This window comes from Vulpes lagopus, chromosome 6 (genome assembly GCF_018345385.1).
Source record: "Vulpes lagopus strain Blue_001 chromosome 6, ASM1834538v1, whole genome shotgun sequence".
NCBI lineage: Eukaryota > Metazoa > Chordata > Mammalia > Carnivora > Canidae > Vulpes > Vulpes lagopus.
The window spans coordinates 38,676,126-38,702,624 of NC_054829.1; the positions used below are offsets into that span (position 1 = coordinate 38,676,126).

The following is a 26,499-nucleotide window of genomic DNA, read 5'->3' on the forward strand; positions in this document are numbered from 1 at the left end:
AGAGCCATTAAGTGAGAGGGCTCTAGTGCATCCTTTTAAGAGGACACACCCATTTCAGGGTTGTTATTTGTGGTCACACAAAGGAGCCTGGAAATGCAGACTAGCTCTGGAAATCCTGAAAAATATGATGGCGCAGCCACCTATCAGGATGGTTCACTTTGAGATATTTCAGGGGTTTTGTCTGTCGTGGGGGTAACCTGTAACTCCTATTTATTAATAGTGGGTATCTGTGGAGCAAATGGAGGAGGCATAAAAAGCAGTGCGGGGTGCCCCCCGGTATAACAGATTTATTTTGAAACAGTCCATATTAGCACTGGGTGTGGCCACCCTCCAGCCTCGCTTGGATTGCTCTTCAGCCATTTTTATTCAGCCTCATACTTCACACATCCATCTCTCCTTTGTTACATTAAGATTCTCTCTTCCACCTTGCTCGGTTTGAGATTATGAGGAGAAAGGGAGAATTTGGAAGAATGAAAAGGTGCGTGGGAAACTCGGGTGTTTGTAAGACGAAAGGCCTTTCAATATTTAACAAATAAGGTTCTGAAGAAGGTGCATTTGACTGAACCTGAAGGGTCCCCGCATCCCTCAGGGGACCAAAAATAGTCTGGAGCAGAAGCTGAGTTTTTTTCAGCCTGGCATCTTCCCCTTGTCATTTTATATCACAAAGAGTAGAATGGCTTTTCGTCTCTAGGGACCACATAGGATTTTTCTTCAGTAAATGTTTTAAGCTAAGGCAGAAGTAAACATGAACCTCAGAATTAAGAACACATTTGCTCTGTCTCTTAATCGTGGGTTTGGGTGGCGGTGACATAAAATAGAACAGTTGAGTTGAAATTATGTGGGTCTTTTGGAGATACAACTGTGAAAAGTAAATAAATGAGCCTAATAAATGTGAAAGCAAGGAAATAAGAAATGTATGGCAGTTTAAGGGCATAATTGTAGAGAATGATGACACAACATGAAATCGCATGTTTTATCCAGAAGGCAGTTGTGAAAATGCTTGGTGACGTTTCATTCTTATGTGTTAGACTCATCAGTTTATTTGATATACACACTTCACAAACAACTATGGCTTGATATAAAGCAAGTTTAGTTGAACGCAAAGACATTTAAAAAAAGTTGGTTTTTAGACAGTGATTCTGGGTTTCTTCTATTCTTACCAAAAGTAGATGCCAAAACATGGCAGATTTTCTGTTTTATTTGCATAAGACACTATTTCATTTCAATCCCATGTGTTTTGCCTCAGTTGATTTTCTCACTGCAGGGGTTAAAAAGATGCATGGCTGTTTATAACCAGACAATAACACAGATGTCATCATTTGTCTATTGAAGACAATCATTTTCATTTTCAGTCTACAGCTACTTGTGAAGATTAATGCAAGATCGTTGAAGGTCTTTTACACTCCATGACCTTTGGTCGTCTTCAGTACCACTGATTTCCTTTTGTCAGATAGAACAAAGCCATTATCTTGAAAATTGACTAATAACTGGGTGGGTGGGTTTATAGGCATGAAAGAGAAACAGTAAGAAGTAAATTATTCCTTTTTCTTTCCACTAAGGGAACTTTTCGTTTAAACAAAATCTATAATAAGATTTTTGTTTGGCATTTTCGATGTATCTTCTTTACTTTGGTTCCCTCATTATCATAAACAGCTGTTCTTAACACTAGCTACACATTAGTATCACCTGGGGAGCTTTTAAAAACATAAAGGATGCCTGGGCCCCACCCCTCGAGGTTCTGATTCAATTGGGTCAGGTATCAGTATTTTTTTAAAAAGATCCTCAAGTGAGTTTAACACAGAATCAGGGTTGAAGCCACTGGTGTGTAATGATTCTTAATGAGACCAGTCTGTAGCCCAGCAGAGCAGGGTCCGGTGGACAAATGGTGAAGTGGGTGTGATCTAGGCAGCTTTGAATGCGGTGGCACGAGGCAGTGTAACATTGTTGAGAATGTCCTCCAGAAGGATTACAGGTGAAAGTTTTGCCTGGGGAAGAAAGGGGAATAAAGAAAGTGAAATTCAGGTTTTCTCCATATTATTAAACATCCCATGGAGAGACTGCAGCCCATTGACTATTTCATGAAGACTCTACCGGAAGTAATACAATTGTCATAAGAACTAGCACACATGCAAAAGGAACCTTATATTTACTTTATTAATATATAAGATTTCAGCTAGAGATAGGAGCATTTGAAGAGAGTCCGCATTATACTAGTACAAAGAGTCTGTAATACATTATAGAACATTAATACACTAATGCATGCATTACAAAGATTCTACTTCCAGTTGAAAAAAAATGATACCAATATTGGTTAATAAACCAAAGCCCACCCAACTCAGTGAAAAAGCATAATAAAACAGTAACCTGATAAAAGACCTATATAGCTCGTAATGTTACAGATCACAATAATACTAATATTTTGGGAGCACTTTTGCTGAATGTTTTACTTGCATCATTGCATATAATCCTCACAAACCCTGTGATGTGTTAATTTTATTATCTCATTTTATAAGTGATAAGCTGAGGCCTCCACCAAGACACATGGCTAGAAATGCCAGGAGAGGCTAGATTCAAGCCTAGGCTGTCTGACCACAGAACCCCTCTCTTCTCACTGCTTTACCATCTGCCACAATGGTAGATCATGACTTTCTCATTTTTCTAAGAGTATGAATTATGTAGGTAATGGTGATTGTATTGGCTTAATAACCCCTCACATTTATGGAGTTTTTTATTTTGCCAAATGTCTTCTCACGGAGCTTTACAATTTACTCTTAGACATCATGAGGCTTAAAGAGGTTAAGTGATTTATCCAAGGTTTTTGATAAGTGGTGAACTGAGTAGTGAAAAGGTGCCTGCTTCAAATCCAGAACTCTTCCCACAACAGCACTACACATCTTTTACTCATGCTGAGTTATAGAGTGAACTTCCATTGACCTCTGCCGAGATATTTTTAACATAGTTTCTTCCTTTACAGATAGCACAATTTATGAGTGAGTGATCTTGATCAACCTATGCCATTGTTGTCATCCTCACCATCATCATCAATTCATCATCCCCAATTCTCCGCAAATATTGGCTATGTCACAGTAGCTATCCTAAACTCTTGCTACATGTGTATTTAAGCTTTCATGAGGTGATTATCTTACTCCAATTTAAAGAGGGGGAAACTGAAGCTTTTTGAGGCAGAGGGGGCCAGGAATTTGCCTAGGACTTAACTGGGTCCCAAACATAAGGCAAAGTCTATGCTTTTAATGACTTTATCATACTGCCTAAATCCAAATAGTATGGTAGCAGGGGAAAAAGCTTGAGCAAAAGCATTCATTCATACCATTCTATTTGAGCACCAAAGATAGATACCACTGTACTTGACAAATTTACCTGACAGGATGCTTGGTAGACTAGCTTGATGCTTGTCACGTATTTGGGGCCACTGGTCCACTCCCATTTAACTGTGTTGCAGCATTCTGTAGTTACAGCTTTCCCAGTGTGGAAAATATTAATGAAGGGCAAAACCGTTTCCGGAGAATATAACTTAAAAGTATTTCTGGTGTTTTACAAAATAGAATATTTTACACCAGTGCTCTGTGGAACAACTGTTTATGGTGGTCCATTCTGAAAAGTGCTAGTTGTAAAACAGCCAACATCCCAGAATACACAGGAAAAAAATGTCTGTTTTAGTGGCAGAAATGGAAAGAAATGCTAGTATTATGAAGTTGGCATTTGGTAAAGATAATACTTATATAAAGGCAGGCCTATACAACCTTTTATCACACACCTTTTATTTGGATTCAATCTCATTAAAATACTGTACAAATATAACATAAGTATTACACTTGCAAACTCCCTCTCTGGAGATTCTAATGAGATCCAGTGGGGAAACTGGCTTAGCTGAGGATCTGGGTTTTTTGTTTTTGTTTTTTGTTTTTGTTTTTTTAGAGAAAGTGAGAGAGTACTTGAGCATGAGTGGGGAGGAGAGGTGTGGCGGGCAACAGGGAGCGGCAGAGGGAGAGAAAGAGAGAGAATCGTAAGCAGATACCATACTGGGCATGGAGCCCCAGTATGGGGCTCTATACTAGGACCCTGAGATCATGACCTGAGCCGAAATCAAGAATCAGGCACTTAACCAACTGAGCCACCCAGGTGCTCCTGGGACTTTTTTTTTTTTTTTTTAATGAAAGACAACTCTCATTATACAGATAATATACCAAATACAAGTAGTTATGACTCCATTGAAAAATGAAACTCTACTTTTTCACAATGCATGATTATTTTCAAGAGAATCTTTATAAGGGAAAATTCCAAAGTTTAGGGAGATAATAATGGCTTTATTCTTTTTCTAAAAGATACATACACATTATGTAAATTTCCATTTGTTCAGAGAGGTTCAAATGAAAGCCACAAATCGCCCAAAGTCCTACCACCTAGAGTTAATCAGCATTAATATTTGCTGAATATTGTCCATTATCTCCATGCCATGTAATGTGAGGCTAGAGGACTCCATTGGCAACAAAAACAGCTTTTATAAAACAAGATTGTATATGTCTCAAAAAGTATTTGAAGTAATTTAATGGAAACTGACATGAAACTGAAATTGCTGAACTTCAGATACGTTTCTTTACTGTATGAGCTATTCCTTCCTAAAATTAAGAAAAAGTCTATGATAAACATCAATAGATCAGGATAATTTTTTTACTTTCATGCTTTGGTTTTAGATTATACAAATGGACTCTCTGCAGGGTCTAAGTTTTTTTTCTTAAAGATCCATCATGGGTGAGAAAGGTTGACAAAAATGATAATCTAAATCCACATCTTCAAATCTATGATTTTTCTTAGATTTCCATGAATTTTTATTTCATTTAAAAACCCAATAATATTCCTGGGGGATCCCTGAGTGGCTCAGCGGTTTGGCACCTGCCTTTGGCCCAGGGCACGATCCCTGGAGTCCTGGGATTGAGTCCCGTGTTGGGCTCCCGGCATGGAGCCTGCTTCTCCCTCCTCCTGTGTCTCTGCCTCTCTCTCTCTCTCTCTCTCTCTCTCTCTCTCTCTCTTTCTCTGTGTGTGTGTGTGTGTGTCTATCATGGATAAAAATAAATAAATAAATCTTTAAAAAAAACAATAATATTCCTGATACTATATTATTAAATCATTAGGATTATGATAGATCCCTATTGCATCCTAATGAAAAGGCCCTTCCTTCTTATTTTGAAAAGGTTTCTCTCTTTCCCTTTTTCTACCTCTCCCTCTCTCCTTTGCTTTCTCTCTCCCTTTCCCTGACCCCTCCTCTCCCATTTCCTCTTTATATTTGAAATTATATTTCTTATTCAATTCTCTTTCATCTCTAGGCTAGTTAATATATTTGGGAACAGAATCTGTGAAGTAATTGATGTATTTTAAATTACCTTATAGTAGAATTAAATGTTAAAATTCACTGAATCCAGCAAACAAAAGCTAATGTAGGTGGATAACTTCCAGAATATCACCTCTCTTTTTGGAAATAATTAAATGTACATCACCACAAAATTTCCCATCCTTCTCAACCTGATCTCCTAAGGTGTGTACACATTTGGCCATGTATTAATATTTACATATTGTTACCTTTCCAGTTCTTATGAAAGTACACACAACCATTCAAAAAAATGATTGCCTTATAATTAAACTCAAAGTTTGAAAGCTAAGAATTTGACATTAATAATTCTTTGAAATCTTTTACCTAGATGACAATTAATAATTACACTAAAACCTTGGTCATTGTAAATGTATTTCAAATTTGTAGCATATATATTTTTAAATAAGATCAGAAATTTGTGGGGCACCTGGGTTGCTCAGTTGATTGAGCATCTACCTCTTGATTTCAGCTCAGATCATGATCTCAGAGTGGTGAGATCAAGCCTTGTGTAGAGCTTCACACTTGGCATGGAGTCTGCTTGAGATTCTCTCTCTCCCTCTCCCTTTGCCCCTCTCCCTGCTCATGCATGCTCCCTCTCCCTCTCTAAAATAAATACATACATAAAATCTTTATAAAATAAAAAGAAATGTGTTAGAAGTTTTAGAACTTTGCAGTATAGAGTTCTATGTTCTCCAAATATGTTTAAGCTATATTTTTAAGTTAAATCTAAGTAAGGTTGCCTTATAATTCAAGCATTACTTACAAGCTCTTTGCCCAAACTGATGTTAATTTTGAAGATACGAAAAGTACAAATGCAACAAGTTTTAATTTTTAGACTTTATTACAGTTCTATCCATTAAGCAATTAACATGTCTTGCTTTCAAAAACATTTTACCAAACTGCAGACCCAATATAGTAGGTCAAGAAGGACGTAATGATTTATTGAATTGAACAGGGTACAATGAGAGATCATTCCTTTTCCCTATCCTTTTAGATCAAGAAACATTTTATCATTGTGGTCTTGGTCAAAAAATTTTAAATATATCCAGTTACTATAAAGAAGCAATAGTCTGTCTACCTCCATGGTTCTTTTCTATTCCAATACGATGATGGATTTTTAAGGTGTGGTCCAGACAAGATTTTGTGGCTAATTATGATGGACTACCACCAACCAAACCAAATGAACAGTTTTTTATTTCGATCAAGCCAGAAAGCTTAAAAAACAGAAATCACATAAGGAGATCCATTGTTTAATGCTTTGCACATCTTTATGTGTGTTTTCCTCAGCCACTATGTGCCTGAAGCCTATCTCTCTTTCCATATGGCCATCTCTACCTTAGATGCCAGTGCCCTGTGGAGACCCCTCCAAATGAGCCCACTTGCTAAAAGATTTAGCAGGAGCAGCTGGCCACACTGTCTTAGATACTGGGCCCTGCTGTTTCATTTCCTGGCCTGGTCCCCCCTTTCAAGGTGACCACTGGCCTAAGCCCCATTGCGTTAATTTCATAGCACAGAGAGAATGCAGTCCCCAGTGGTTAGAACTAGCATGTGGATTAAATGCTGTGCTCTTTTTCTGTCCATACAGAACACCAGGTGTAATGGATCTCCTCCTTCAAAATATCCACAGAATTACATAAACATCTAGAAATAAGAGTGTTGGCATTTTTTCTTGACAGTCATATTGGCTGCATTCAAGTGGTGAGAAGGAAGGCCTGGAAAATGTATTGTAAATGTATTCATCTGAAGGTGAATCTTATTGCAGGGAATCACTGCAGATGTCTTACGAACAAAATTCCCTTCCAGCAGTCCCCCCCCCCGCCCCCCGCCCCAGCCAAACCTGGGCTCAGGGCCCCTGGATTAACATTTAAAGTTTAAATTTATGTAGGAGATTGTTTCATGGCAAAGGAAACTCATGGAGTAGTTGACTAGGAGATGTCATCTTTGTGCATGTTTATAGTTTTGTTTTTTATTACATCGATTCCCATCATGTTTCTCCAGTTTGGTGGCAAAATGAGGGAAAATGAAGGTAGAGAAAGCTGCTACTGTTTCCTCTTGTTAATGTTTGTGTGGTGATATTTTGTTGGCCCCCTGAAAATCAGAGAAACTGGCCATCACTGCTTTGGACGCTGGGCTGTAAAGAACGGAGGTTTTTCAAGCCTCTTATTCTTTTCAGAAGTTAGTCAAGTATTGTAGTCAATTAGTGGAAGCTTGCTGAAAAGTAAGCTAGAGTCAACAGCATATCATTTTTCAGCAATCTTTTTGATGAAACACTGGTGTTATATATAAAAACAGGATTTTCTCACTTGGCCTTTTATGAAGTAGCCTTCACTGGTCACATAGCAAGTGGTACAATGCTGCCTGAGATCTCTACTGGACCAAAATGAAATATAAATAAATACTTCTAGGAATATGGTGCAATAATGCAAATGATCATGCACAGTTTATTCCCATTTCGTATTATCCACCTGTACTACATTTTTGCCTTGTAATAAAATATGAATAATTGCACTGCTGTCTTTCAGTTCGTACATTTTTCTGAATACTGCTCCACTGTTGGATCATATAATTGAATACATTTAAAATGATTTCCTAGGGCACCTAGGTGGCTCAGTGATTGTCTGCCTTTGGCTCAGGTTGTGATCCTAGTGTCCTGGGATCGAATCCCATATCGGGCTCCCTGTGGGGAGCCTGCTTCTCCCTCTGCCTGTGTCTCTGCCTCTCTGTCTGTGTCTCTCATGAAAAAAAATAAATAAAATCTTTTTTAAAAATAAAATATTTTCCTAAACCAAAAAATGTTGGACAGCAGCAAAGGGCTTTCTGTCTAGAAATTTTACATAGCATTTCATTTCCAGTTAGCTATTAAATCAAACCTTGGATCACTTCTATTTTTCTTTACTGTCCTTGATTGGATTATGGAAATAAGGGTAGCAGTGATTTCTGCATTTGAATTCAGCATTCTTCAAGTCTGCCAAATCTGCCAGGTCAGCCTTGACTGAGTTAGTTCCAGGTGAGCCCCAGGCAGGCTCGCACCTGTGGTCTGGGTACTGTGATGAGATCACCAAACCCAGTCCATTTTTGCAATTTATAGGGCGCACTGATCTCTCATTTCAAAGCCAACGGGTTGTTCCTTGGTTTTTAGCAAAGTAACTTCAGTTTTTATAATTGGCAAAGCAGTAGTAATTTACCTGTCTTTGTGAGGATGCTTAGCGAGTATATATACTCATGTGTCTAAGGTCTCATATGACTTTTCTGCATTAGAAGGATATTAAAGGAAGAGAAATCTGTCTATATTTTGTTGTACCCAAAGACTACTGGGGTTAATTTATTGCAGTTATGGAGTTACTTATATTTTTTTACTTGGGTTTTAAGGAAACTTTATTCAAATATCCATTTTTCTGGATAAGCTACTATAAAGCTTCCTACACAAGTTTACATCACTCTGAGCAAAATTAAAATGTGAAAAATCATCATTTACACAGCAGATTGGAACACAGAAATTCTTCTCTCTTCTCTGATCACACTTTACCACTTCCTACCCTTCCCACTGAATCATCGTGGGCCATTTGCTGTCACTCTGACCACACACAGCCATTGCCATTCTCCCAGCCCATGAGCTCCCAACAGTATTGGCTGCCTGTCATTCCCAGCCTGAGCCCAAGTTGTTCATTTTGACTCTGTCCTCTTGGATCTTCGACTCCTCTAACCGTGATGCTTGTGCAAGTTCATGGCCCTGGCTCACTCAGCTCCTCTGTCTACTGCTTGGAAAGCCAAGCCCCTAACCCTATTGACTGGATCCACTAGAGATCCTTGACTTTAACGAAACCCTCCTTACTTTCTGGCAGCCCTTATATTGCTTCCTTTTTGACATACTGTATTTTTCTAGATCAGCACTGTCCAATAGAATTATAATGTGAGCCACTAACTAGAAATCTTAAATTTTCTAGTAGCTTCCTCATTAAAAAGTAGTAAGAAACAGGTGAAATTAATTTGATAATATATTTAATCCAACATATGCAGAGTATTAGCCTTTTAACAACAAAAATCAACAAAGTTTTAATGAGGTACTCTACATCCCTTTTTTTGGGACTGATTCTGAAATCTGAGAAGTAGCTTACACTACAGCATATCTCATTTGGGACTAGTGCCCAGTAGTTACATCACTACTGTACTGAACAAGGCAGGTTCGGACCTTTCCTAATCTCTTAAAGCCCTACCCTTATCATCCTCAGTCTCAACAAGACCTCCTAACTCATTTTCCAGGATTTGAGTAAATCTACCTCAAGCCACTTCCAGCCACTTTAATTGTTCCTTTTCCAGCTCACCCATATGTTCCCAAAATGCCTCTCCCTCTTTACCCACTTTTTTCATATCCCTCCTTCATATTTTACCCCCCACCCAAAAAAACTATGACTAATCCCACTCTTTCTCCCTTCCTCTGAGACATTGCTCCATCAAATCTCTCTCTTTCCAGAATCTTCACTCCTCCCTTTCCATTAATATCTCCAGGCTTTGCTTAACCTAAAGGTCTGCTTTTGCTGCTACTTGCCCAAACACTATTGTATTTGCCATCTTTTTTATTACTTAGAACTTCCCACCATTTATCCAACCCTTTGCAATATGGTCTCTGTCCTCACTACTGATAATATTCTCTGCCAAGTTAGAAATGACCTTTCAGGGATCCCTGGGTGGCGCAGCGGTTTAGCGCCTGCCTTTGGCCCAGGGCGCGATCCTGGAGACCCGGGATCGAGTCCCACGTCGTGCTCCCGGTGCATGGAGCCTGCTTCTCCCTCTGCCTGTGTCTGTGCCTCTCTCTCTCTCTCTGTGACTATCATAAATAAATAAAAAAATTAAAAAAAAAAAAAAGAAATGACCTTTCAGCCTCCAAAGGTCCTTTATCAGTTATCATTTCCCTTGTTATGTCTTCAGCATCCTTCACTGTAGTCTACTCCTCTGTACTGGGAGGTTCCTTCTTCTTGACTGCTGTAACGTACATTGTTAGGGCCCCCACTCTGACACTCAGTTGGGACTCTTTTGATAAGCTCCTCTTACTCCTTTGAGTCTGAAACTATGGTTTCATCCTCAGTTGCATTTCTTAGTCTCTCCTTTCTTGGAGATTTCCTCCACTCTCATGGTCTCAATCATCCATTCTTCTCAGAATATACCCCAGTGGAAATATTCAGCCCTCTTTACTAAATTTCAGTCTTGTATTTCCAATTTCCTACTGTACATATGCATCTCAATGTCACTAGGCTATGATATTACTGGCCATTTAACTCAGGGCTACTGGGACAAAGCCTGAAAAAAAAAACCCAAATCATTTGATTTCTCAACTTTAAAAAATTTAGGAAGTATTATAATGGTCAGCTTCATGTCACCTGTAATCCCTATGTCAACACTGTCCTAGATTGTGTCAAATGCTTTGATGTCATCATGTTAGAACCTGGAGGTTTAAAAGCAAGCGTTCAAGTTATCGTCAACAATCTCACCCTCCAGTTTCCTGTTTTTGTCAGGAAAACAGTGATACTAATCAGTCACCCAGCTTTGAAATGTTGCCTTCACCCTTAATTAGCTCTTCCTCTTTTCTCCCACGGCTAATTAGTCACCATTCTTGTTGACTAATCCTTCATAATATTTCCCTTTATCCACTCCATCTCCTTAACAAATTGTTCGCTACATTCACAAACCGTCCCACGTCCTCTTTCATCGATTCCGGCACTATCCCTTCCTTGAACTCAACTTTTGCCACCTCCAACAACACAAAACATATTGGCAGTGATTCAGCATTTTTAGAGTAAATGTCAGTCCTCCCAGCTAGATCTTAAGTTCCTTAAAAGCAGGAACAGAATTTTATGATCTCTTCATTCCTGGTTTTACTAAATGAATAGAAGACCAATAACCGTTTCCTGTTGATAATGGCTCATTTTCACTTAGAAACTTGCCCTTTAAACATCGAGCTCTGAAAGCAGATTTAAATAAATCAGGTTACCGAAATTAATTTTGCATGCTTTGGGGAACATTCAACCTATAACCACATATCTGAGAGAGGCAACTGTATTGTCTTGGAGGAAGCATCAAACTTAGAGTTTGATCTTGCTTCTCCCATTAACTAGTCAGTAGACAGATATCTTAACTTTTAGCTTCTTCACCTGTTATATACCTATCCAATGGAGTTAATTGTGAAGTTTAAATGAGGTAATATCTGAAAGTGCTTTGAACATTTCAGAATCTATGTAAATAGATTACTGTATCACAAAGTACTCAGAATTAACTTCCCATTGATATTGTAAGATGAATCTTTTGATAACCTCTTCATTAGAAACCTCGGCAATCTTAACACATTGAGTGAAACACCTGTTGTGTAATGACTACACCAAACTAATGTTTAGTTGACCATCCACACTCTCTGCCCATAGTTTCTTCTCATGAAGCTCCTACCCAGTACGTGCCATTCTCAGGCTGTTTGAACAGGCATCCAGAGGTTCAGAGGACTTTTCTAGAGGGCACACCATTTTTAACATGTGTTAAGGAACTTAAGTGGGGGTTCAATTGGTAGCAGCAAATTTTATGTTTTCTTTGCCTGAAAACTTCCCTCAGGGTCCCCCATGACCCTTCACATCATTTCAGATGTGGGTAAGCACTAAGGATTGCCCTCTTTAGCAAAAATCATGCTGTCTTATCATGTATTTGTTTCTAAATGCATCTGCCATGTGAATCTGTGGGTGTCATAAAGCAGATTACAACTTACTCGTGTGTGGCTTTTCTTTTTTCAAAAAAAAAAAATCCAATTCATTGATTTTGATATCCGCAGAACCTAGCACAAAACCTGGTGCTTAAAAAAAGTTCTTGCTCAATAAATATTGAATAAATGAACAAAATGGGAAGGGGGAAGAGGCAACACTGCAGATAATGGTGATGTTTTAGTCTTTTTATTCTCCTACTGCCCCCCCTCCACCTTCCCCTACATGAAACAGAATAAATGCTAGGAAGCTCCAGTTTCCCAGGGGCCTTTAGCTGGTCTGGACTTAGGCGTAAGCTTACCTCAATTTGTTGCTCCAAATCCACTTAACCCCAGGGAGCACTGGGCTTCTGTGGAGATCCCTTCTGCTCCCACTTCTGTCACCTACGCTAAGAGGCCCAGTGGTTTCTTGTGTCGCATCTTCCAAAAGGTCCCTCTTGTCTGCCTGGAAAGGATTATTACCTTGGTGCTCTGTTCTCAGCAAACTCTTCTAAAACAAAAATCATTTGGTGAGCTCATTTATATTTTGTGGTTAACGATAAGCAAATCATTAATGCATTATCCCCTTCTCAGATCTTTGCAATAAAGAAAAAGATTTTTTAAAAAGGGTAAATATAAAGACAAAAAGGATTAATCTAAAGGACTGAAATTCTGGGGCGCCTGGGTGGTTCAGGTGGTTGAGCATCTGCCTTCAGCTTGAGCCCCATGTTGGGCTCCCTGCCTGGCGGGGAGTCTGCTTCTCTCTATGCCCCTCACTCTGCTTATGCTTTCTCTCCCTCTCTCTCTCAAATGAATACATTTTGTAAAAAGTAAAAAAAAATAAATAAATAAAGAACTGAATTTCTAATAGTAGAATGTCAATCTGTGAGTGACTGGGGAAGGGAGAAGAGGCTTTATAGCAGTAGTGTTTTTCCTTTTGCCCCTGGAAACCTACTTGTAGAACCAGCCCACTCAAAAGAGAAAAAAATCTTTGTTTCACACCAAAACAATGCTTGTGATTCTCGCCTCTGCTTCCTATGCAAAAGTGTTGTAAGAGAAAAAGGACAAATTTTTGCCAAACAAAATGGCAGACTCCTACAATCTTGTGTGTTAATGTCATTGGTGGACCCGCTAGGTGAGGAGTAGGTGGGGATGGATGAGAGATCAGCTCCAAAGTAAATTATCTCTCCAGCTTCAGATTTCTGAGGTATCCTCAGCCTGTTTTAAGAGAGCCCTCACCCCACTCCTTAAGTCCCTGATTTACTCTCCAGCCAGCCTGAGGTCCGCAATACTCCTTATATCCCCTCTATAGCATTAGAGGCTTGTCACAGCCTATGTGATCTTTTCAATACTGTTCCTTCAGCTAGTTAACATACCTGTGTATGATGGGAGCAGCCCTCTGCTCTCTTCAATCTGGTCACCTTCGTTTTCCTCTGAGCAGATGACTAGTATCTAATTCTGTAAACCAGATGCCTCCAGGTACACTGCACATGAAGCTGGCAGTGTAAGCAACTGCCATTTTAATTTGGTTGTAAGATGGGAAATTTGTCTTATTTTCTTTCTGAAAATGTATTGATGTAACGTTTTATAAAGACCATTTGTGGGCAGCCCCAGTGGCCCAGCGGTTTAGCGCCGCCTTCAGCTCAGGGTGTGATCCTGAAGACCTGGGATCGAGTCCTGCGTTGGGCTCCCTGCGTGGAGCCTGCTTCTCCCTCTGCCTGTGTCTCTGCCTCTCTCTCCTTCTCTCTCCTTCTCTCTCTCTCTCTCTCTCTCTCTCTCTCTCTCTCTCTTATGAATAAATAAATAAAAATCTTTAAAAAAAAAAAGACCATTTGTTGCAACAACATGGATGGACGTTGAGGCCATTATGCTAAATGAAATAAGTCAGACAGAGAAAGACAAATATGGTATGATCTAAAATAGCTGAATTTGTAGAAACAGGAGAATGGTGGTTCCTGGGGTTAGAGGGTGGGGGAACTGGGGAGATGCTTTTGGTCAAAGGGTACAAACTTGCAAAATAAATTCTGGAGGCTTAATGCAGCATAGTGATTATGGCCAACAATATCGTATTATAAACTTCAAAGTTGCTAAGAGACTTGATCCTAAATGTCCTCACCACAAAAGAAATGATAATTATGTGCTATGACAAATTTAATGCTCTGGTGGCAATCATATTACAATATATAAATATATCCAATCAACATGTCATGCACCTTAAACTTACACCATGTTATATGTCAATTATATCTTAATTTAAAAAACACTTGTGACTTGCCTCACTGGAGAATGAATTTGCCTACATTCTTCAGCAAGACTTCTATGCCTTTTTCATACTCTGGTGGCTGGAATATTGAAAATACTGACATTTTGTATCATATTTGTTCTTTTGAACTTAATTTTTTTATTTCTAAGTGAAAGAGGGAAATAACTAAATGAGAAATACAATACAGATTTTAAAGCTGAATTCCAGATTTTTTAAGTCACAAAATGTGAGCAAATAGATTATGCTGTACAAGAGGGTTTAATCCAAATGGCAGCTCCAGGGATTTGTGAGACAGCTACTAATTTTTCAGTTTTACTTGTTTTGAAGGTGGGCCATATCTTTACTCAGAAACCTTTAGCTTTGGCTAGGTCTCTGGACCCACTGCCATGCTTCTGAAGGTACCACTTCTCCAGAACCTCTGCTTCCATCATAGCTGTCCCTTTTCAGCAGTGGGAACCTTTGTATGACTGAGGTACACACCTCTAGGCCACCACTGAGGACATGAAGTTTGTCAGCAGGGCATCAAGATGCACACAATCCATGCCATCCAAAGGAACAGAACCCGTACTTCTGGGTCCTCTGCACTTTCAGTTTTGTTTCAAAGTCACAGATGGTATAGCCCAGCGAGACACACTCACAGAGGTATAGTCTCTGGAGATTCAACAGCCTTATCTGTGAATTTATGAACTACCCTCAGGGATGGAAAAAGTCCTCTAAAACAAAATACAATGACAGTAAGTGCCCTGGCCAAAGCCCTATGTCTACTCACTTGTGTTTGAGACTCCAGAGGCCAGGTGAGGACCTGTAGTGACCACGGCTTTGGGATGAGCCCCGTGGCAGCCCCCAGCAGCACTGCCCATGTTAAGAGTGTGTGTATGTGGGTTTTGTCTCCTCCCCACAGCTATTGACCTGCTCTACTGGCGGGACATCAAGCAGACTGGGATCGTGTTCGGGAGCTTCCTGCTGCTGCTCTTCTCCCTGACCCAGTTCAGCGTCGTGAGCGTCGTGGCCTACCTGGCCCTGGCCGCACTCTCGGCCACCATCAGTTTCCGCATCTACAAGTCTGTTTTACAAGCGGTGCAGAAAACCGACGAGGGCCACCCTTTCAAGTGAGTGTCCCAGCCAGACCAGCCCTTGCCCAGCCTCTCTCAAAACTCCTTCCCTTTGACTCCGGTTCAGCTCCTGGGCATTTGTGTGATGTGTCTCTGGGAACTGACCCCTCAGAGTCTCTCAAATGCCCTTTTATTAGCTGATATTGCTGGTGAATTTCTAAACCAAGCTCAGTTATGCCTATTGTAACACTTAGTGCTGTATTGAGTTTTTACATTTTCATTGCTACTAGCAAATTAATATGCATATTTAACATAAATGTATATTATTAATATTTTATATTTAATTACCACTGGTAATCATAATCCATAATATGTGTATAGTGTTTTATAATTTAAGGAGAGGTCAACAGTTAATCCTCCCAACCCTGGAAGAAGGCAGAGCAGTGTAATCCCTCTTTATAGGTGGGAAAAATTGAGACTCTGAGAAGTAAAGTGACTTGCCCAAGGTCACGTGACTACTAACTAGCACAGAGTCAGGACTAGGGTGTTTGGATTTTTATTTCTATGGTCTCTGGAAGCTTAATCCTGAAGGGCCAACTTTCTGAGGGGTGCAAGGTTTATGAATAGTCTTATAATGTATCCTTCTCTGCACTTTTATACTGGGAAGTCTGACTAAAATGAACATTGAAGAGGAATGTTTTGTTTTTTATTTTATTTAAATTCAATTAATTAACATATAGTGTATTATTAGTTTCAGAGGTAGGGTTTAGTGATTCATCAGTTGTGAGGAGAGAATTTTTTTTTTTTTAAGGCTATATACTGAGGCAGCCCAGGTGTCTCAGCGGTTTAGTGCTCCCTTCAGCCCAGGGTGTGATCCTGGAGACTTGGGATCGAGTCCCACATCAGGCTCCCTGCATGGAACCTGCTTCTCCCTCTGCCTGTGTCTCTGCCTCTCTCTGTATGTCTCTCTGTGTCCCTAGTGAATAAATAAATAAAATCTTTTTTTAAAAAAAAAAGGCTATATACTAAGAAGATGAAACGGGGCAGAGGGAGGTAATAGCACTGCCAGCTGCATGCCACCCAACTCCACCCCAATTATCTCCCAACTCTGGCATTTCAGCACTGGCAATCAGAATTACCCTCTCCTTTGGGGCTGGCACCAGAGTGCAAGCTGAGGTATCCTCCGTTCCTATAATGGAGGGACAGTTCTGAGTCCTTGATGGGCATTGTAGATGCTGCTGCAGATGGCTTCTGGGCCAGACCCAGTCATTCGCCAGGATGCCTCTGCATCCTCCGTGGCTCACCCTCACCCATGAGCTTATGAAGGCCTAGGGCACCAGGCTCTTAAAAGGGGAAAAGATGCCTGTGTTACAGGGACTTATTGACAGAAGGGGAAAACACTGTGTACCAGACCTCCCTTCCCAGACTCTGTTCCTGGCCTCGGTGTTAAACTGTTACAGTCCGAGGATTCTTGCCCTCAGGATGTAGTCAGCCTTCTTCTAATGCAGAATTAGTGGGTCTTCTAGGCTATAACTTGGCTGGACAAGTTCCCACCCCAAAGGCGAGAGAAGCAGGGAAGCAGAGTGTCTTCATACCGGGCTTATTCCATGCCTATTTCAGGGGCCCCAGCCTGTGACCAGGGTTCACATGTTCAGAGTCCTGCTCTGCCCCAGCCTATACCTTCAGCCATCCAAGGAAAGCTGGTGTCTTCCACGTTCTTGGCCTCCAAGACTGTCACATTCAATTAGCTCAATTACTTTATCTTCCTGTAGGAGACAAATTTAAAATAAAAAACTCTCCTTTGGCTGAGTTGTCTTTATTGGTAAAAGGAATATCTGACTCAGACTATATTTTGGATCAAAACTTATTATCTAGACAAATCAACATTTTTCTATTTTTTTCTAAAGAGTAGGAAAGCCGTAAGACTTCAGTGTAATCTCCAAAATCCAAACCAAATGCTACTTTGCTTTTTTTGGTCTCAGTTCACAGAGTTAGGTAACACTGTAAGAACTCTAGAAATATCCTCTAGGTACACAACGTGGTGCTGTCTTAAAACAGAAGAGAGAGAGGGAAGGAGGAAGGAAGGATGCACCCATGGTGGGCAGTGTGGCCAAACGAGAGGATGGACTATTTGAGGAGCCTGGTTTATATACCCATAATCACATGTCACATTTTGAACAAATGAAAAATGTAGTCACTAAAAATATTGCTCTTAGTAGAAACAGTGAGCTTTTGAATATGGCCTAGGTCACTGGAGTTTTCAGGGCTCTCTACATAAAACCTGGAAGTATTTTCCCAAATTTTCGGCAATGAACAATGATTGGCAGCTAGGATTTTCAGGTACCTCAGTTACTTAAAAAGATAATACATCTCCATGCAGCCAACAAGAAATGAAGACTTTCACAACTACGTAGTGGGCCAGTGATGTAGGGAGGATACATCAAATGAGCTGATTTTAGACTGACTTTTCTCTGGCTGTGGCCAATTGCTCTGTATTATCAGCTCACCCATAATGCTATCTTGGGGACAGAGAAATAGTCATAGCATACCACTAACAGCCATAATTCCCAGGTTCCCCATTGTCCTGGCAGTGGGTGTGTATGGTGCCCTACAGCCCCCTGGCTGGTATAAAGCCCCCAGAGTTGACCCGGTGGTTGTCAGAGCGGGAGAAAGAAAACTAAGCTGTTTGGAGATTACCTCTGATGGGGCTTTCTGTGGGGATGGTTTATTGGCAGGACCTACTTGGAGCTCGAGATCACGCTTTCTCAGGAGCAGATCCAGAAGTACACGGACTGCCTGCAGTTCTATGTGAACAATACACTGAAGGAACTGAGGAGGCTCTTCCTTGTCCAGGACCTGGTGGATTCCTTAAAAGTATGATTGCTTACGCCGTTCACTTGGCAGTCTTGAGTTTCATTTTCCCCAAAGGTATACTGTAAACCACCACAAAATGGTGAATAAGAAGCAATTGCTGGTTACATTCAAGAATGAGAAAACCTCCAGCTGTATAGTCCCGAGCGCTCATCCAGTCCAATCCCCTCATTTACACCTGCCAAAACTATGGCTCAGAGAGGCTAAGACATTTGCCTGAGATTGCCCAGTGAGTCACTGGCCAAGTTGGGATCAAACAGAGGGCCACACAGCTTCTAATTCTGTATTTTTACAACATGCTAGGTTGTTTGTCCGTACCATTTTCAATTCCTCAGCCAATTTCCTAAAATTAATTTTTAAAAAATTCTAGTTTGGGGAATGTGAAAAACATATATGCTTTCTTTGTTAAACACTGGCCTCTGCTAACAGTGAGCTGTCCATGTATCCTTATGTGATGTGGGCTGTGAGACTGAGCCTCCGAAGCAGAAGATCTTGGGCCCCTGGGTGCTACTCCTGGCACTCTCATTGAACTTACCAGGTTTTTTTGAACAAGCAGCTTTTCCCATCAGGCAGTGTATGTATAAGACTGAAGTCAGTCAGTCATGGTACGGCAGGGCCGGAGTGAAGTTGTTATGTGTTCCCAGGATGCTTTGTACATACTGGGCAGGGGTCTTTTAGCAGGGACTCCCAGCAAGTGTCTGAGGAGGGGCAGAAGCAAAAGTGCCTAACATGGCTTTGACCCTCAAGATGCTTTCCTGGAACAACATCTTTCCAGGTAATGACAAAAGAGAGACTCAGGGAGATTGTAATTACCTACCCAAGGACTTTTGAAGTGATGTTTCTATTTGTAGAATAATAATGGGCTAGAGCAGAGGTCAGCAGTCCTTATTTGCAAAGGGCCACATGGCAAATACTTTAGGCTTCACATGCCTAAATCTCTGTCCCAGCTACTTAGCTTGCCATCGTAGTAGGAAAGCAACCAAACACAATGCATAAATGAATGACTGTGGCTGTGTGCCAGTAAAACTCTATTTACAAACACTGAAAATTGCATTTCATATCATTTTTACATGTCACAAAATGTTATTCTTGCTTTGATTTTATTTGACCATTTAAAGATATAAAATTCATGCTTAACTCATGGGCCCATAGAACACAGGCCAAGGGCCATAGTTTGCTGATCCCTACCTTGTTATTTCATTGGATCCTTCAAATCTTATAACAAAGAGATCCAAAGGGCTCTCAGAGAAGTAAAGATTAGATCCTCTTTCAGTAATTCTGTGATGAGCTTTACATGTTTACATTTCCTACTGAAACCACGGAGTATTTTCCCTCAAATTTTAATCTAAAAAAGTCAATGAAATAAGACTCTCATCTGTCACAAATGACTTTAGAAGCTCTGATAATCATTTTGTTGTTTAGTTTGCAGTCCTGATGTGGCTCCTGACTTACGTTGGCGCTCTCTTCAATGGGCTGACCCTGCTGCTCATGGGTAAGGACAGATGAGTACATTATGTCTTTCTTCACACGCTCTGTGAGCATAAAGCTTCTTAGGCTATTAGCTGTGAGTTTGTTGTCATAGATTCCTAGGAACAGACACCACATAGTACAGGGCATTTTCCTGACCATCACAGTTCAACTAAAGAGTATAATATATATTACACATTAATAATGAATTTCTTAGTCTGAAGCATTTTTTTTTCTCTTTAAGCACGACTCATTTTATTTCGTTTCCAATCAATGTCTGTCTGCAATAGGCAGTTATAGACAAAAACTCATTTTCATCATGGGAGGGTATAGTCCATCCTCATTCCAGGAATCATAGCTTAATATCTGTAAGATACTCGACATCCCTTTATTTTCCTTTTGGACTGCCCTGCCGTCTTTTAGCTAAACTGCTAGCTACTATAAAATAATGCTATAAATCACATAATTGCATAAAAACGTATCTAAAAGCTTATTCTCACTCTTAACTCTCGGAATTTTAATACTGTGTTTGCTTTTTCATCCCAGCTGTGGTTTCAATGTTTACTCTACCTGTAGTGTATGTTAAGCACCAGGTAAGTCCTGTGTGATGTCCAATATTCATCTTAAATTTTGACCTTGTGACCTTTGGATTTGCTCATGATTTCTTACTCTTCGTAGGCACAGATTGACCAATATCTGGGACTTGTGAGGACTCACATAAATGCTGTTGTGGCGAAGTAAGTTGCAAGTGCAATTCCTAAAAAGGAGAGACTGTCTTAGGCAGGCATTTGTGTGGATTCGATAGGGGTAATAAAAGGATAATAAAATAGTAACTTCATTTATGATCACTCACTTATTTGAGTCTTGTATGCACTCCTTTCCCAATCATATTACTTCAGAAAATAGGTATACATTTTAAAACTCTCAATTAAATAAAACTTTAAGTGGTTTACTTTGGGTATCGTGATGCATGAGCATTAATGAATAAATAACATTAAGCTCTGGGGACTAGCTCATGTCCAAGAACAAAATGGGCTTGAAGGAAATAAGGAAGCCTAATTCAGAAAACTAAAATTAATTTATAACAGTTTAATTGAAATAAAAACAAGCAAGTTAACATTTTCAACAATAAATACCACTGATTTTATAAACCATTGAAATTGTTTATACAACTTGAAAAATTTTTTATATCTGTAACAGCTGTTATGATTCTATTACATCATTTTGACTCAACAAGTGTGTGTTTATTGACTTACTTAATTAACACCATTGCTTTTTAAACCTGAGTCTTCAATAGACTCTACTTTATGGTCATTTTATATATCAGGAGATAAAAATTCCAGTTGTAAGTAGCCACAGCTAACATAGACATTAATCTTAGTTTTCCATAACTCTTAAGTTAGTGTTTGTAAGTATCTCTTCAACTAAAAATGATAGTTTTTATTTACGTTGTCATTTTATTAACAATTTTGTTTTCATCAAAAGCTGACCTAGGCTCCAACCAGAAATACATTCCACAGAAGGCCTAGACTTTATGAACACAAACTCCCTCTCATAATCTTAGACTCATGTGGCTGGACCCAGGTGGTGGTCAGAAGAGAGGGGTAGCATTTTAGCCAAATACATCTAAAACAAAACAAACAAATAAAACAACCACTTTAAAGTTCTACTGGTATCTGATTTGCATATTATCAGTTCTGATTCTCTCCTAAAGTATATAAAAATTTTTGGTTTTTACTGTGTACTGTTCATATTCTTCCTCTTAAATTCATGGTGAACTTGGATCTAGATCTGATCTACAACATACTTCAAAATGCCGAAATTATCACCTTGGACCCAAATGCAGCTAATACCTCCATGAAAATCCACATATTGAAGATAAAGTATTCATTATTTTGTATGGAGAAGTATCAGCATGGTATAGTATGAAAGTTGGTGGTGCTAAGACTGGGGAACCTGTTAAAGACCCTAGTTCCCAGGTTCTTAAAACAGACATGTAAAATTAGAATTTCTAGGATTGGGGACCTGGAATCTACTCTTTAAGGAAGTCCCCAGGTGACTTTTTGGCAATGAAAGCGGTGTTTTAGGGAACTATAGCAACACCAGAGCAGGAGAACACCAAAACACCAGAACAGGAGCTTAGAAACTAGAAGATAGAAATCCTAATCCCAAGTTGTCCAATACTTAGTTTGGGGATGTTGAGCAAATCATATCTATTAATTTTATTTCATTGATTGGTCAGTTGGTCCCAAAAAAAGACATCCCTGTGATGTCCCAGGTACTGCATGTCATAGGCACAGAGGGTATAAAGATGAATGAGATGGTCCCCACCCTAGTACAGCTCTCAGCCTCTTTTCTTTACAGAACTGTAAAGAAATAAGTATGGGACAGTATAAGAACTACAGTGTAGTTGTATAAAATGTTAAGGTCAGGGAGATAAATAACTGTTCCTACCTAGAGAGATAATGGAAATGACATTAAATCCTCACTAAAATGAAGGCCTTTTGTTTTAGTTCAGGCTGCTATAGCATAGTACCATAGACCAGGTGGCTTATAAACAACACAAATTTATTTCTGACAGTTCTGGAGGCTGGAAGTCCAGGATCAGAGTGCCAACATGGTCATGGTCAGGGCTGTCTTCCAGGTTATAGACTTCTCGCTGTGTCCTCACATGGTAGAAATGGAAGGGAGCTCTCTGAGGTGTCTTTTACAGGATACTAATCCTATTCATGAAGGCTCCCTCATGACCTAATAACTTCTGAAAGGCCTCACTTCCTAATACCAACACAGTGGGGGTTAAGTTTCAACAAATGAATTTGGAACGGGAGGACACAAACTTTGGGTCTAGAGCAGCGCTGGAGGATGAGTGACCATTCATCATGTGGGTGATGAGGGGAAAGACATTGCAGGAAGAAGAAATAATATAAGCAGAGGCAGAAGCATGAAAGTGTAGGTCAGGTAGGAAACAATGAGTCAACCAGTATGTCTAAAACTTAAATGAGTAGAAGGATCAACTGGGAAGAGTCTAGAGAGAAAGGCTGAAGTCAAGTGTTGAATGCTCTAAGGCATGACTCTGACCCAATGGGAAATGGCCAGCCCCTGATATTTTAAGCCCGGGTGATGTAATCAGAGCTGTGTTTTATATAGAACACTATGACAATCTAATGGGAGGAGAATTGAACAGGAGAGTGGAGACCTGGCAGTCAAGTGGCTAGGAGGCTATCATAGTTCACCAAAAGTGATAAGGGTCTAGGCCTACTAAAATGAAGAAAAAGGAGAGAAGACAAAGAACATACAGTGTATGTACATACATGTACAATGCAATCGTTAAATTAAAATTGGGAACCAAGGCTGTGAAAAGGAATAGAAAGAAAATGTACCCATGAGAACTACTCTGGTTTCTGTAACTGAGCTTTATTCGGATTTGGCTCTGAGTGTCTTGGTAGCTAGAACAAAAAGATAAACCAGGTTAAGTTGCATAGATCTTATTATCAGAGAGGAGGGAACCAAGAAGTTCTTTGAGAGAACCTGTTTTGGCTGACACTAAATTTTGAAGGAAATTTCTTGGTAGAATCTTACCTCTAAAACTCCTACGACTATGAAATTCTGACTCCATGTTAGAATAATCCCCAGCAGAACTCACATCATTTTGCTAAATAGTTAAGAACATGATCTTTGGAATCAGGCTAGTTTGAGTCCATTTCTGGCATCTTTAGCTATAGGAGTTCACCATAAATGTTATTTGACTCTGTGAACCTGTTTCTTTATTTGCACATTGGGAATGTTAATACTTAACAATTTCGGTTTCTGGGGATTGAACGAGATAAGGTCTGTAAAGTACTCTGACTTGGATATGAGACACACTCAATAAATATTGGGCATCCTCCTCCTCCTTATTGTCCTGTTATTGCCTGGAGATCTGTTGAAGAGGAGTGTGACAGAAAGTCCTAGACTAGGTCTGGAGATCTCAGTGCCACTATGAACTCTGTGCAGAGTAGATGGATGGAGCCTGTCCTGTTCATTTCTGGGTCTCAGTTTGATATGCAGAAATGTGTCTCTTTTGCTGCATAGAAATGTGTTCATAGACACTCCTACTTTACTATTGTAGCTTTTATAATATGAAGCTATTTGGTCAGCTAGCTCGTTAAAGCAACAACACATAATGAAGTCACAGAATGATTTCATTAACAACACTTGTGGCTTACTGTTTTTTGATATTGTCTTTTTAGGATTCAGGCTAAAATCCCAGGCGCTAAAAGGCATGCTGAGTAAATCGATGTCCCAGCGGGGATTGGACACAAACCAGAATGTCTGGAGTGGTAACAGCTCTTCTTACATGTTACTGCAAATTGATTGTTTCTCCCCCCAATACCGTAATCTTAGAGACAAACTTTAAAACAGCTGTTTTTAGGCTGTTCCTGTACTCTTAGGATATTTGAGTCACTTGTGTCAAGCACTAAAGTATAGAGAAAAGTGTATTAGATGTGGTTTTAATTTTGTGTTGCTAAAAAAAAGTGCATGATGGTGAGAGCCCAACTTATTTTCTCTTCTTCGGTGTTCTCCTCCTCCTCTCTGCAATGCTTCTGTAGCTTCTAATGTCCCCTGTGGCTAGGCCTTTCCCGCCGAGTGCACCAATGCCGTAGTGGAAACCGCTTATATGTCCTTGGGTTGCTGGTTGGATTCATCTTTAATAACAATATATAGAAATGTAGACTGATGTTTTAGTGTTTTTCCAACACACAACATAAAACTAAAAACAGTCGACCGTACTTCTGGTAATCAGTTTTGTATAACTTAAAATAATTAAATAAATGAATAACCCCTCCCCCTCAAAAAAAAAAAAAAACATGCAGTACTTTTGTTGTATGGGACTGACAGGCTGATTCACATGTATGGTAAAAAAAAAAAAAAGTACCAGCATGTTAACTTTATTACAATTTGTATTACTTTCTCTGTAGTTCCTAATGGACTTAATTATGGACTCTGGATATTTGCACTTATGTACTTGATACTGAATGCATAAATAAATGTTACTAAATGTAAAACCTTCTCCTTCTCTTCTTGTGGTATTACCAGAAAATGCAAAAATTCTAAGAGACATTCTTCCCAGGACAGGCTAAGAAGCCTGAGACCAAGAACTCACTTTGTTTTTGTTTTTTGTATATTTTTTTATTGGAGTTCGATTTGCCAACATATAGTATAACACCCAGTGCTCATCCCATCAAGTGCCCCCGTCAGTGCCCATCACCCAGCCACCCCATTCCTCTGCCCACCTCCCCTTCCACTACCCCTTACAAGAACTCACTTTGTTCCTGTCTCCAGGAGCACATGGTGCAACCCCAACTTGGCATATGCTCCTTTGGGTTATTGATAGAAGTCAATGAAAAGTATAAGACTGGAAAACAACTCTTCACGCTACACTCTGTGGGATTGATGCAGATGTTTTAAATTGTTTTTTAAGAACTTGAAAGTGTTAGAAATCCTCCCATAAACCTCTTATAATATGCAACAATGTATTTGCTATGAAGTCACTCTTTTGGTAATTATTTCTTGAGCACCAACTATGTGCCAAGCCCTGAGAATAGGGCTGGGAATAAGACACATCCTGCCATCACCAAGACAGACCTTCTTTTTATTTTATTTTATTTATTCATGAGAGACACAGAGAGATAGGCAGAGACATAGGAAGAGGGAGAAGCAGGCTTTCTGCAGGGAGCCTGATGCAGGACTCAGTTTCAGGACCCCAGGATCATGATCTGAGCCAAAGGCAGATGCTCAACCACTGAGCCACCCAGGTGCCCCCACCGACACAGATCTTCTAAGGATTGCTTGCTGCTTCTCATAAAAATCCAATTGCCTATTTCATTTCACTGTTAGGGTCAAAAGTCAAAAATGATGAAGTAGAAGAAGATGAAAATAGTGGCAGTGGGAGGAATAAAAGTAACAGGAGAAAAAGGGAACAGTAACTTACAAAAAGCTGCCTTTGAGCCATTTCACACTTGGGTTCAATAAGCACTTATGGAGGTACCCTTCTGTGCAAAGCGGTGTGATGACCACAAGGACAACTGAACACTGTGCCAACAGACAAGATGGGGGGAGATGGGAGGCGGCTATGTGGAAATGCTAACTAAATAAAAGGCAGCATATGAAATAAGAGCTGTCTTACAAGATTAGAACAACAGAGAAGGATTCTCAGAGAAGGTGAACTTTGCAGCCAGATCCTGGTATGGCTTGTCCCAGATGGAGAAGGTGGTTCATCCCAGTATAAAGAAAGAATGTGAACTAAGATGCTAAGGCACAGAAGTGCATGGCACATACAGAGAGAATGGTGAGTGACCATCTGAACCAGGTAACAAGGTGCTTGGGGTGAGGATGTAGTGCCAGGTGAGGCTGAAAAGCTGGGTCAAGACAACTTGAATGCAAAGGAGTTTGAAATTTATTTTTTAGATCTCAAGGAGTCACATAAACACACTGAGGGTGCAGGATAGTAGAAGAATACGAGTGATTATTGTAATACAACTAACACCAAAAGGGTGACAAATGACTAGGCCTCTGCTAAAGCAACTACAGTGAGAATATAAGGGAGATGCTCACCTGTCCTCCATCCTTTCTCTTAGTCCAACATGCCGAGACCCACTGTGCCCAGAGGAGCCACTAAGAGATGATGTGGAGGGAGAGGAGACCTGAGTTGATGATTGACCAGATGTTGGGTTTCAAGACCAAAGCTGCCCCTGAGTTAGTGCTT

The 26,499-nt window shown here is 39.9% G+C and overlaps 1 protein-coding gene across 2 annotated transcripts in view; it reads left to right on the forward strand.

The window, feature by feature from the left end:
• RTN1 (reticulon 1) overlaps window positions 1-24,799 on the forward strand; it is a 217,338-nt gene extending 192,539 nt beyond the window's left edge. For both annotated transcript variants that reach the window (XM_041757743.1, XM_041757744.1), the window contains 6 exons: window positions 15,266-15,473; window positions 18,152-18,290; window positions 19,710-19,779; window positions 20,301-20,347; window positions 20,433-20,491; window positions 23,984-24,799. In XM_041757743.1, the coding sequence (XP_041613677.1) occupies window positions 15,266-15,473; window positions 18,152-18,290; window positions 19,710-19,779; window positions 20,301-20,347; window positions 20,433-20,491; window positions 23,984-24,026 (566 nt within the window). In that variant the 3' untranslated portion in view covers window positions 24,027-24,799. The remainder of the gene's footprint in view (window positions 1-15,265; window positions 15,474-18,151; window positions 18,291-19,709; window positions 19,780-20,300; window positions 20,348-20,432; window positions 20,492-23,983) is intronic.
• The last annotated feature ends 1,700 nt before the right edge of the window (window positions 24,800-26,499 follow it).